The sequence below is a fragment of the Uloborus diversus genome, chromosome 2 (assembly GCF_026930045.1).
Source record: "Uloborus diversus isolate 005 chromosome 2, Udiv.v.3.1, whole genome shotgun sequence".
Taxonomy (NCBI): Eukaryota; Metazoa; Arthropoda; class Arachnida; order Araneae; family Uloboridae; genus Uloborus; species Uloborus diversus.
Window position 1 is genome coordinate 201,093,506 of NC_072732.1, and position 12,920 is coordinate 201,106,425.

At 33.0% G+C, this 12,920-nt stretch overlaps 1 protein-coding gene across 1 annotated transcript in view; it reads left to right on the plus strand.

Annotated features, from left to right (window-relative positions):
- The window catches only part of LOC129216241 (plexin-B-like), a gene marked incomplete in the record, with an annotated part of 97,627 nt that overhangs the window by 2,994 nt on the left and 81,713 nt on the right, over positions 1 to 12,920 (plus strand). The window contains 1 exon segment of the mRNA XM_054850440.1: positions 7,722 to 7,895. Within this exon segment, the coding sequence (XP_054706415.1) occupies positions 7,722 to 7,895 (174 nt within the window).

Below are 12,920 nucleotides of genomic sequence, written 5' to 3' on the forward strand. Positions count from 1 at the left end.
TTCTCGTGACGTCTGTATGTATGTGCGTATGTGTGTATGTGCGTATGTGCGTATGTGCGTATGTGCGTATGTGCGTATGTATCTCGCATAACTCAAAAATGGTATGTCCTAGAAAGTTGAAATTTGGTACATAGACTCGTAGTGGGGTCTAGTTGTGCACCTCCCCTTTTGGTTGCTTTCGGATGTTCCTAAGGGGGTCTTTTGCACCTTTTTGGGGGGAAATCATTGTTAATATCAATGCAAACTTAAGTGGTGTTACAATTTGGCGGACACTTGGCGATATATCGCCAGTCTTTTGGTCGCCAAGTTTTGTCGCCAACTTGGCGGAAAATTTGGCGATTTTTTTTATCTGGTTTTAATTTGGCCATCGTTTTTAATATTTAGAGATTAAACTATTGAATCACATTAAAATTGCCAATAATGGGAAAATGACATTAAAATGGAGTAAAAGGAAGTCATGTGAGGCACACATCAGCTCGTTAAATTATTATTTTTAATAAAATATGTAAGCTGTAGCACGTACGGTACAAAATGTCTGTTTTTTCAGTGGAGGGGCCCAATTCCGCCTTTTACAGCATGTCGTCATGCACTACTTACTACTATACTTTTAAAAGATGACGCGTTTTACATAGTTTCTTTCATCTCTTTAAGAGTAAGACTATCTTCAAAAAACAAAATATTGCACATGAAATCTCCATCACATATTTTCATTCGTTGACTTAATATGAAATGAATTTATATGTTTATAATATCCAGGGATAACAAGTTAGAGGTACTAATGACTACACTGAGACTAACTTTACGATCCAAAACTTAGTGGAAATTCCTCCAACGGATCGAGGTTAACACAGCTTTAGCAACAGAAGAGGGTCTAGAGGGTTGACCAGATATCCTATAAATCGACGCTGTTACCGTACTTTTACTTCACTAGTTTATTACTTTCTATCAAGTCACACAAATTTCGTAGTTCGTGAAAAGCTTCCATGCTATCATCGGACGAAGGGATCTCTTCACCTTGTTCTACAAGACACATGCATACACATTCACATAAGCAGGATACATAAATTTGCAAGACGCGAATCTCTAATATTAACAGCTATTTCGCCTTTTACGATGTAAACTTTGAACAACCTCCCCCCAACTAACACACTCTTTAGCAGCCTCGCCGCCTACATAACTAACAGGATCAAATAGATTTCTCTTTAAACGCCGATGCTGCTTTACTTTTCTTTTCATTAAGCCTTTTTATTGCTCTCTCCCCGAAGATTCCACAAACCTTTGCAGTTTCTCGGGGCCCGCTCACGACAGGGCAACACAGTTATCATCGTGAAGAGACCCCCTTTCCACCCTTTTCCTTATTTATAGAGACGTCCAGGGTTTTATGAGCTTCTCGTAAAACGCGACATCTCTCTAATTGGACGCGGAGGATGAAAATCTTTAATTGGGAGACGTTTCTCACGTTTGTTCGTCCGTAACGAGACATTTCTGTTCGCTGGCGTGTCGTAACTCACCCCCAAGTGACAAAAAATAATGGCGTTGCAGTTTTTTGCGGTATGCTCCCCCCACGACAAACTGTTCGGTAAAAAAGATGGATGTCTTCTGGGATTTCTTGCCGGTTATTTCCTCCAGCTTGTCTCGGTCCGTCGGTATTAACATCAGTCTTGACACATTCCCGAAAATGGTTTCTATTTATCTTTTAAGCTTCCTTTTTTTTAAAAAAAATTATTACGAAAATACTTCATTAGTACTAGCGCAATCTTAATCAACAAAGCCGTGATTTTAATATTTAATTTCATACTCCTTTTTTGTCATTACTTCACCGAAATGTGTCTTAGCCTGCTTCACTATCCTATTCCAGGCGAATCTATCTTTTTTTTTTTTTTTTTTTTCAAATTGAGGCAGTGAGAAGCAAAGGGATGTGGACATTTTCAAGTTTCGAGTAAAACGCGTTCAAAGTTGCGGTTCTAGTTAGGCCTTCATTGAAAAGTTTTCCTAAAGCATGCTGTATAGCAGCTCCAACCAGGCCTACTAGCACTATGCTACTCGTGCCTTAAGACAGAGGAGAAGTTCACCTACTATTTTTGTAGTTTATCTCCAAATTTTCAGTTCTGGCACTGGCACTTACATCCCTTCGTTTCTCATTGCCTCAATTGAGGATCTTCATAAACAACAGGTATGGTTGAGGATATCAGCTAGAATTAACCACTTTTGTCTTATTTTTAGTCGATTGTTCTTTGGCTTCAAATGTAGAAATTTCGCCATTCGATTATCCGCCTGTGTCTCGATGTGGTCAAGGTAGAATAATCGTTGTGACTTAAAAAAATTCCCTTTTTGTTTGTTTTTTTATCATAATTTATATTTCTCTATTTTTTCTTATTCTCCTTAAGTAAATATTTACATGTATTGGTTCACATATCTTTCTCATTATTTTACACTCAAAAATATTTAAATCATTGACATCTTTTTGCATCAAAGTCCAGACTTCACAGTCATGTGTAAACATTGATGTCCACAGGCCGCACAACTGTTAAAAATATTTAGTTTTATTCTAAGATATACAAATTGAAGCAGAGTCTTATTGTCGCGCATACTTTTACGTGGGATTTTGGGAGGAGCTATAATATTAAAAACTATTCATACTTTTTTTTTTCAAAATGAATTTTTTTAATTGACTGTCTATTGCTGAAGACAATCAGGTTAACATTGTTCACATTTTAATTTGCCCCACTAAAATATTCATAATATATGTTACTTTACCAACGCTTTATGTTGCGTTTATCAACATTTGATATTAAGTTATGGACACTGATGCTTGTCCTCAGAAGAAGTACCTCAACAGCTAACAAAACTAAATAGTTTTTTTTTTCTTTGATTTTTTTCAAACTTTGTTTACTTCTTTGCGTGAGGAATATTCCCTGTAATGCAAAGAACTGTTCAATATGTTCCAGAGGTAGAGTAATTCTTCTGTAAAATAGGTCTAATTTTCATTTAAGAATCCATCCTCATATTTTGCAAATTTTTCTTCGGGATATTGCAGTTAACCTCACTATTTATTCAAAGTAGATATTGCGTTTATAAACGCTTCACCTAATGCTGCCCTTTAATGTAAGTCAATCAATCGTTGGAGCTTTGACGCTTAATGACGGTTACCAACTTCTTAAAACTTTGTTCACTTGACATTTCGGCGTAAATATTGCTCATAACTTACCAAATATTATTCGATATATCTCTCAGATGTAGTAGCTACGTAAACTTACTGTCTAATATTTATTTCCGTATCCAATTATGTGTTGATATTTTGCCTTTAAAGATCTTTCTTTTTTATGACTCCATAAACAGAAATGATTGCTATAATGTCGTGTTATTAAGTAAGTATCAAGCCTCAAACTACTGTAATAATCTACAAAACAGATTAACAAAATTGTTTCATGTATTTAGAAGCACACACGTGTAGAACACCCTAATTAATATAATTGAAAAATAATGAGAACATGTAGCTAAATGCCAAATTATTTCGTTCCCTTAACATTAAGGGTGGTAAATTGCCCCGCGAAATTAGTCTAACAACCGTGTTCTAAAGCTATAAAACGATGTCAAGAAGCCATTTTGCAAGTTATCAAGGAATAGCGCTGACGACTTCTGGTAATTCTTTATTTTTGATTAATGTTCCGCTGCTAACAAGTTCTACGCGTCAGTCTCGAAACTAAATGAGAATAAAGAGTAATTGTACTAAATTCCGAGTTCAAGAAAGAATTTTGTTTTGAAAGTGATGATGTACATAACAATGCGTCTGAAACATTGCAGCGTTTTAGAGCATTTTGTAGCAGTCATTGTTGATCTTGGTGGTTGCAAGGTATCCAACTCTATGAAAATAGTAATTGCACTAAATTCCGAGTTCAAAAAAGAATTTTGATATGAAAGTGATGATGTACATTACAATGCTGCTGAAACAGTGCAGTGCCTTTGAGCATTTTGTAGCAGTCATTGAACGTTTTGGCGGTTGCAAGGTATCAACTTGACGAAAATAGTAATCGTACTAAATTCCGAGTTCAAAAAAGAATTTTGATATGAAAGTGATGATGTACATTACAATGCTGCTGAAACAGTGCAGTGCCTTTGAGCATTTTGTTGCAGTCATTGAATGTCTTGGTGGTTGCAAGGCATCAACTCTATGAAAATATGATTGTTCAGATTGTGAAAAAAGTCTTTCTGCAAGATTTCTTACAGGACGTTTTTAGGAGTATTTATCCTTTCTTGAAAGACAGCTAATTAGTTTTTTTTAATGCTCAGCATTACAGTTTGAAAGTGATGATGTACATAACAATGCTGCTGAAACAGTGCAGTGACTTTGAGCATTCTGTAGCAGTCATTGTACGTCTTGGTGGTTGCAAGTTATCAACTCTAAGAAAATATTGTTCTTTAGAATATGAAAAAAAAAAATCTTTCTGCAATATGTCTTACAGGACACTTTTTAAGAGTATTTATCCTTTCTTGAAAGACAGCTCCTTATTGTGTGAATGATTTTTTTTATGCCCAGCTTTACAATCGTAAAACGTTCGAATAGTTCGGTTATTTATAAACAGAACTACTTAATTAAAACTTCAAAGCTGTGTGTCTCTTTTACTTTTCGTTATTGCTCTATGTTCAAAAGCAAGAAAGAAAAAAGGAACATTTCTAACAGGATTTTAAAACTATTAGATAAAAAAACCCGTAAGCTCCAGAGTTATTAAATTAGCTACAAAAATCATCAGATTGTGTCTTGACCGAATAATTCTTAATTACGCTACGGTAAAACATATAAGGTTTGTTTTAAAGGTTTTTTTTTTTTTTTTTGGAAGAATCGGTGACGAAAATCAAAATAAGTTCTTTGCATAGGCAATATACTAAAAAAACAATGGAATTGTAATTTTATTGTTTTACTAGGGGCCAGTGCCAACACCACCGAAGCCACTGGTCCTGATTATTACACCAGTATATAGAGATGGAAAGCTAGAGTTGATCTAATAAGACTAGAAGTATTTCAATTTCTTTTTTTTTTTAAATTTTTTTAAGACGCTGGTAATTAATAATTGATTCTATTTTAAAATATACTAGCTGCGTTGCCCGGCGCTGCACGATCTACGTCGAAAATAAAATTCGTGTCAAAAGACACGTTCAACATCCACGCTTAGTTCAAAGAAAATATATAAACTTTAAAATTTTCCGTCAACGTGTAGAAAACAGCAATTTTGGATTTTTATAAAATTCCAACATTCTTATTAACTGGCGTAAACATTAGATTTTACGGTTTTTTTTTTGAAACCCCTACGTTTATATATATATATATATATATATATATATATATATATATATATATATATATATATATATATATATATATATATATATATATATATATATCTTCTGTTGGGGGGGGGGAGAAAACAAATCTGTATTCCTGGGCGTCAAAAGACCTCAATGCCAAATTAGTCAAAAATCCGACGTAAACTGATTTTGTACAAGGAAAATACAAACACATACAGTAGGTAAACTCCAGATTATCCGTAGAATCGGGTGGCACACGTGACGCGGCTAATAAAAATCGCGGATAATAAACCGCAAAAAGATAAAAATGAAGGACAAATCAGGTAAAAAATGTCCTTCCTCAAAAACTTAGCTGTATTGATGCATAATATTTTCTACAAACATTGAAAATATACAGTACAGTAAAATAGTTTTATATTGTTGCTGCAGAACAGGACTTAACATTAATACGTGTATAACATTTAAGATGAAGATTTCACAATAAATAAATAAATAAAAACAACTGAGTTTAAATTTAAAAGTTTTTCACCAAAAAATAGTCATTGGTATTTGCTTTTTGCTGCGAAAATGCATGATCCTGGATTGTTGAATGACTCGTGGAAAATTGGAAGTTTACTGTGAACACAGAATAGAAAAAAAAATCATGGGTACGAGAAAATGGATGGAAAAGAAAAATATTTTAGTCAAATTACAGATTAGAAGTGCGCTTTTGAAATACGAATTTCACCTGAAGCCATGAAACATTTGAAATAGTAATTAATAAGCTTCTTAATTAATATTCAATAAATATGTGAGCACTAAGAAGCTGAATAAAACTTTTTAATGATTAAGGAAGAAAGAAATCCTTTATTTTCCAGTCGCATTTTTTCTCTTCCCAAGACTTCTTTTTTACTGACACTTGATGATGAATATTGAGGGTGATTTGGAAAAATTACACTGTGTAGTAAACATGATGCTTATAACGTAATTCTTGCTGAATCTTATTTAAATTAACACCCTGAATGGAATGCCCTCTTTCCAGATCATTTAATGAATGTCATTTTTTAAAATATCGAATGCATTCTTAACCTTTGCGTTTCGTTGTAAAATATCTCAAGTGTAAAATCCTTTCTGCCTCAAATTCTTTTACGATAAAAAAGAACAAAAAAATAATAATAATAATAAAATCGGCTGCATGTTTAGTGTGGAAAGGACACCGCCGACGGACAACTTCCAAGTTCTTTTACACGATCGATTCTCAATCGGTTTGAGGAGATAACTCTAACTTCAATGCTACCGACATTAATCCTGAGCATGTCGCGCCATCTATTGATACTTGTCATCACTATAGATGACCCTGAGCTCCAACACGTCCCTCAAAAGAAAGAAATGAAAAAAATACATTATGTTTTTGAAAACCACAGTTAGTAAAAAAAAAAGATTTGGAAATATTTCATGCAACTAAATACCAGGCTCTGAAAGCTTATGCAAAGTGAGAAAATTCAATTTTCCAACTTCAAAATTAAGAACATATTTAATAGTACTTTTAAGCGCTTATGAACTTGAAACCGTTTCTGGAAAGGATTTTTGAAGTTTCGTGTTTTTAGTCATGACACGATATTATCTCATAAATTTACAGCCAGTGATGTTCCCATTTATTTTTCTGAGGATATACTTCCAATATTCCATTACGCACAATGTGTGTATGCGATCATGTGCGTAATCTGTCATTATATGAAAATTTTTGAAGCTTGAGGGTATATACGCTTTATGTCTAAAAAATATTTGAGAGTATGCGGCCCATATGGAGTACAACGCCCTATGGGAACACCTCTGTCAACAGCTTTAAATTGCCAGGTTGAAATGACAGTTTTAATGAAAAGTTTGGATGCTATAATTTTTGTTCATTTTTTTAAAAAGGGTTTAGGGCATGCATATTGCATATATTAAAGAAATAAAAGTTCAGGTTGAAAAAAAGAAAAAAAAAGACGAATCAATATTAACAAAAAAAAAAAAAAGAAAGGAAGGGAAAAAAAAAACTGATGAATGAAAAAATATATACGGGGGGGGGGATGAAAAAATATATATGGTTTATGTTGGAAGATATTTGTTTCAAAGGACAGACAATGAGATTTGTCTGCAAAGTAATTTGGCCAGCACTGAAATTCACATATTGATTGAACAAATTTTGAAACATGCAAAAAAAAAAAGCTGTCATGTTGTCAAATCTATCAGTGCAAATTTACAAGTGGAGTTTGAAATAGTTTTTCCTGAACATGAATAATGCCTCACAATGCATTGAACGTTGTTATTATTTTGAGATTCTTTCACATTTGTATGGTTTGTTATTAATTTTAATACAGTTTATAGCTTGTGGAGATGCAATGTTTCACTGTTTATCCGAAAGGCTTGCTTTGACCGTTCCTTTGTTTCAACAGGGAGGGAATATTTTCAACTTTTGCGGAGAACCTCTGAAATTAAACGGATCCTTACCCATCACATCCTATCCAGTCATCGCCTATGAGAACACCACGCTGTCATCTGTGGTGGCCACCACCACCTCTCACCACACCGTTGCCTTCATTGGGACCACGAACGGACTCTTGAAAAAGGTGAGAAAGTTTGTTTTCCCTCATTTTCTTTTTCTTTTCTTTTTTTTTAAAGATCGAACGAAAATGCATGAGATTGCCTTATTAATGCTCATGAGAAACATTTAAAAAGAAACATTTTTATGATTTTTTTTTTTATTTTTCTATTTTTGTGAGAGGAAAAATACAAATTTTTATATGTTCGTTTTTTTTTTTAATAAAAAAAAAATCACGAACGGACTCTTGAAAAGAGTAAGAAAGTTTGTTTTCTCTTATTTTTTTTCTTTTAAAGGTCGAACGAAAATGCGTGAGATTTCCACACCCATATTCATGAGAAACAATTAAAAAAGATACATTTTCATGATTTTTTTTATTTTTTCTATGTTTGTGAGAAAAAAAAATACAATTTTTTTATGTTTTTTTTTTTTTTTTTTTTTTAAATAAACAAAATGTATATCATTAAGAGTATTTTTATCCACTACAATTTTATCTGCCGGGAAGAAAAGTAGTAACTTTAAATTAAATTTTTAACGAAAAATAAAGATCCTGACAACCGTGACTCAGGTCACATCAAACTTCATCATATTTCCCTAGCGGTTATCCTTTGTTAACCCCTGTGACTTGAGTGATGGAAAAAAGTTCCTTTACATTTAAGTTGCTGCTTTTGACTCATATTAATATTTCAGTCATAAACCTGTTTTAAAATGTAATTTTTTTAAAAAACAAAAATCCACCGTCTATGTGCTTAATGATTCATTAATATTTGAACGTTCCATACATTTAAATATTTCTTCTTCGGGAAAAAAACAATTTGTGCTGTACAAGGTTGAAGCGGTACCCAAATTTAAAAAAAAAAAAAAAAAAAAAATGCACATTTTTTTCTGACTCTTTTTAACTGTACAAGTTACCATGTTATTATTTTCTTTTAACAATGTAACTGCTAGTTTTCCAACAACCGAAAGTATCCTTAGTTACTGTACTTAAACTGGAGTGCCTTGCAATTATTTATAGTCATTCATTTCTTGCTTACAACTTCGAAAATATATATTACCTAACGGTAATTTTAAGTAGAATAATTATTTCTGAAACTTCTTTTAAAACCTATTTAGAAACATATCAATCAAGTTTGAAGTCTTTTTTTTTCCTCAGCGTGGAAAAGCCTTAGTTTTAATCGTTCTATTCTTTTGTCTTTTACGTCCTATGCAGCGAACCATAATCAATCATGCTAGATACCTATAGTTTTGGGGACGAATTGGAGGGTTGGACGCTGAATTCTTTCTTAAATTTTCTTGAAGTGTCTACCTCTTGCTTGTTCATTGTCTACGCGTCAGGTTTGAAAAAAAAAGTTTTAGTTTCAAAATTTAAGAAAATTGCCTGGAGGATAATCGATTTTCAGTTGTAGGATTTGGAAAATTAATCTTGTTTGAACAGTGTTATTGGTTAGAAAAACTTTTTCCATATTTTATCGTCTAACTTTCTGTTGACGATTAGTTAATATTGCGCCGCATATTAATTTCCCCCTGTTTTAAATCCGATGAAAAATCAAGCAGTGCTTTGAACATTCACAATGAAACTTTTATCATGGCCCCAACCAGTGGCAAACACAGGAATTATATAAGGGGAGGATCGAGTCGAAAACCTCATTCTTATATCTTGCCCTAATACGCCGTCAAACATATTGACTTGATTTCATCGATTCCCGGCAGTTATAAACAGTATAAAATTAAACTGTTAAATAAATAATTAGCGGTATTTAATGAAATGTACTTAAATATGTAATCAGAGAGCAAAATAATGTATGCTTTTACTTTCCTCGTTATATAAAACGAGCTGATGTGTGCCTCACATGACTTCCTTTTACTCCATTTTAATGTCATTTTCCCATTATTGGCAATTTTAATGTGATTCAATAGTTTAATCTCTAAATATTAAAAACGATGGCCAAATTAAAACCAGATAAAAAAAAATCGCCAAATTTTCCGCCAAGTTGGCGACAAAACTTGGCGACCAAAAGACTGGCGATATATCGCCAAGTGTCCGCCAAATTGTAACACCACTTAAGTTTGCATTGATATTAACAATGATTTCCCCCCAAAAAGGTGCAAAAGACCCCCTTAGGAACATCCGAAAGCAACCAAAAGGGGAGGTGCACAACTAGACCCCACTACGAGTCTATGTACCAAATTTCAACTTTCTAGGACATACCATTTTTGAGTTATGCGAGATACATACGCACATACGCACATACACACATACGCACATACATACAGACGTCACGAGAAAAGTCGTTGTAATTACCTCGGTGATGGTCAAAATGGATATTTCGCGTGTCTATACATTCTTAGGCACTTTTCCGCATGTGGTCGAATCGAAAAAAAAACTCAACATTCATTTGGGGGTGAGCAAAATGGAAATTAAGGGCGATTTTTGAGTGAAAATTTTTTCACGAATACAATACTTCCTTTTTTGTAAAAGGAAGTAAAAATGGATTCAACTTCATAGAATCTCGTTTTAATCTGTAATTGCAAAACTAAAAACATGGTTATTGCAGTGTATTCATTTATAACCACCATTCTGCTTCTTGTATGCAATTCGTTATGGGAAAAGTGCACAACATTTAGAAAAATCTTTTAACCTGAGGATTTTATTTTTTCACTTATTACAACTGAAAGTATTGTTACCTTTGTTTGAAATTATTCTGCATACAAAATACATAGAATCGTAATCAATCGGGAGAAAAAAGCAAGACCTATGGGAGGGGTCCAGACCCCTTGGAGCTCTCCCTTGTGTGCGAAACTGACTAACATAATAAGAGCTAGGGGTATCACTGCAACGGAAGTGGGTGCAAAAGGAGTCCTATATAAAAAAAAAAATTAATGGTGAAACTTATGTTTTAATACCTATGTCTAAACTTCGGAAAGAATGGAAGAGGCCTGTTGCATGATTTGGTACAGGGTCTCCTTATGAATGTGGAGCCCATGGCCTGTATACAGGTGTTTTGAAACAGGTGTTGTGTGAAATGAAGTTGTAAAACGAAACATCAGGAACAATAATTAAAGTTACTTTCTCTCTTTGTTCCTTTTTTGCATTGAAGCTCCTTGTATTTCCAAATCCATGTATGTAATAATTGTATTATCTAGTAGTCTCAAATATCGAGTTATTCAGCGGAGTTCTGCAATATTCTCATATAAAGCAATTTTATTTTGACTGAAAGTAAAAATGGCAAATGAACAATATGTTAAAAATACAACGTAAAAATGACACATGGCACATCAAAAATATAAAATGAAACTGTTACACTTAATTTCGAAGAATGCAGCACGTACAAAACTTAAAGAGTGTTGCCAAACTGAAATTCAGTTAAAAGCATTATTAAGTAAAATTATGTTTATAAAGCTAATTGTTTTAAAATAATTTAAAGTCTTAAATCTAGCATCAAACAGCATTCGACTTTTTAAAGTAATCATCTGGCACAAAAGCAAGAGTTCATTTTAAGGATTGCTTCAGATTGAAAATTTATCGAATTATGTGTTCGTCGTAGTATTGCAAAAACTATTTTTGAGCATATATTTCTTTGAATTAAAAACCTTCAGAATGAATACCGAAAAAAGAATATCAGTTTAAATCTGATTGAAACATCTCTTTTTATTATTAATTTTATACTTACTATTTTCTTTTCTTTTACTTTCCTCTTAAAACTCAACAGAAAAATTAGGTAGTATTTTTCTCACAACATATATTTTTTATCTTCTGCATTTAATGGTAAACTACCAAAGCTCTCATTTTCTTTCTCCGAAACTACAAAAATGTGATCCATAAAATAGCATGGATAAAAGTTTTCTAACTGCCGAACAAAAGTGAAACTTTTAAAAATTAAATCTTTTTCTTCGCACAAAATCTTCTGGCACTCCTCAGATTTTTCGAAATTCAATTTCGCCTTTTTGCCTGGACGACGACGAAGCGATTAAGCAGTAAAGGGCATTATTTAGGTTGCAGCCATTAAAGAGGTTTAACGAGTTCTAATAAAGAGCTTAGATAGTTAAGAACCATAAGATCAATAGCCACTTTACCGAAAATATTACGCTAGTTCAATAAAAATTTACGTTCGGCTTGGTTTAACTTTACACCGTTAACATTTTTGTAGCACTTTCTTCACACTTTTATGGGTGACAATAGAAGAACAAAAACTTTTCTTTAATCTGGTCGCTCTTTTTCACTCTCATTATTTAAGTTGATAATTGCTGACATTATCATAATTATGAGTCCCAATTAATGTAGAAATTAAGGTGGATGTTTGTAAAAAGTTAATTTATTACGTAAAAACATTTTCATTAGAAATTCCGTTCTACTGGGCTTGGCGATTGGCGCTATTTGTTGGCGCAGACGCTTTGGTTTTTCGTACGCTTATTTTTGTGTGTCAAACCAGGATAATTTATTTATTAAGAAAAATTCAATTGTTCTTATTTACTCGTTGATAAACCGCTAAAAACTTTCATTGGAGACTATAAAATTGAAACTGTCGATTGGCGAAGTTTTTTGGCGAAAGAATGTTGTCTACAACAATCCAAACTAGCTATAATTTAACAAGCGGAAACTAGAAGCTGTGGTGGATTTCCCATGTCGCAACTGTCGCAATTGCAATGGGCCCTTACGACTATAGTAGCCCGAAGAAGATTCAAAAATGCTTATATAAATGTTTTATATAAATTCTGTGATAGGCAAAGAGGCGCCAAAAAATGCACTGAAAATCCGCTGCAGTTCAGAAAACCAAAAAACTCGTCCAAAACTGTTGCTGCTGTTAGTTTTCTGTTCACCGATTCAGTTGCGATAAACTTCGTTATATCAGAATGTTTCTGAATTTCACGAAAAATTTAGAAATGCATTTTGTTTTTCGTTTGTGCCATTTTTCCTTTCTAAATGCTCATTGTTATGAAATTTCTTCTCACGACCATTATGGAAAATAATTGGAATACCTGAACATTTATTAGTCTTACTAGCAATTTTAAAAACGAGAAAATAAATGTTTTTATTGTTATTCGTGTCTGTAAT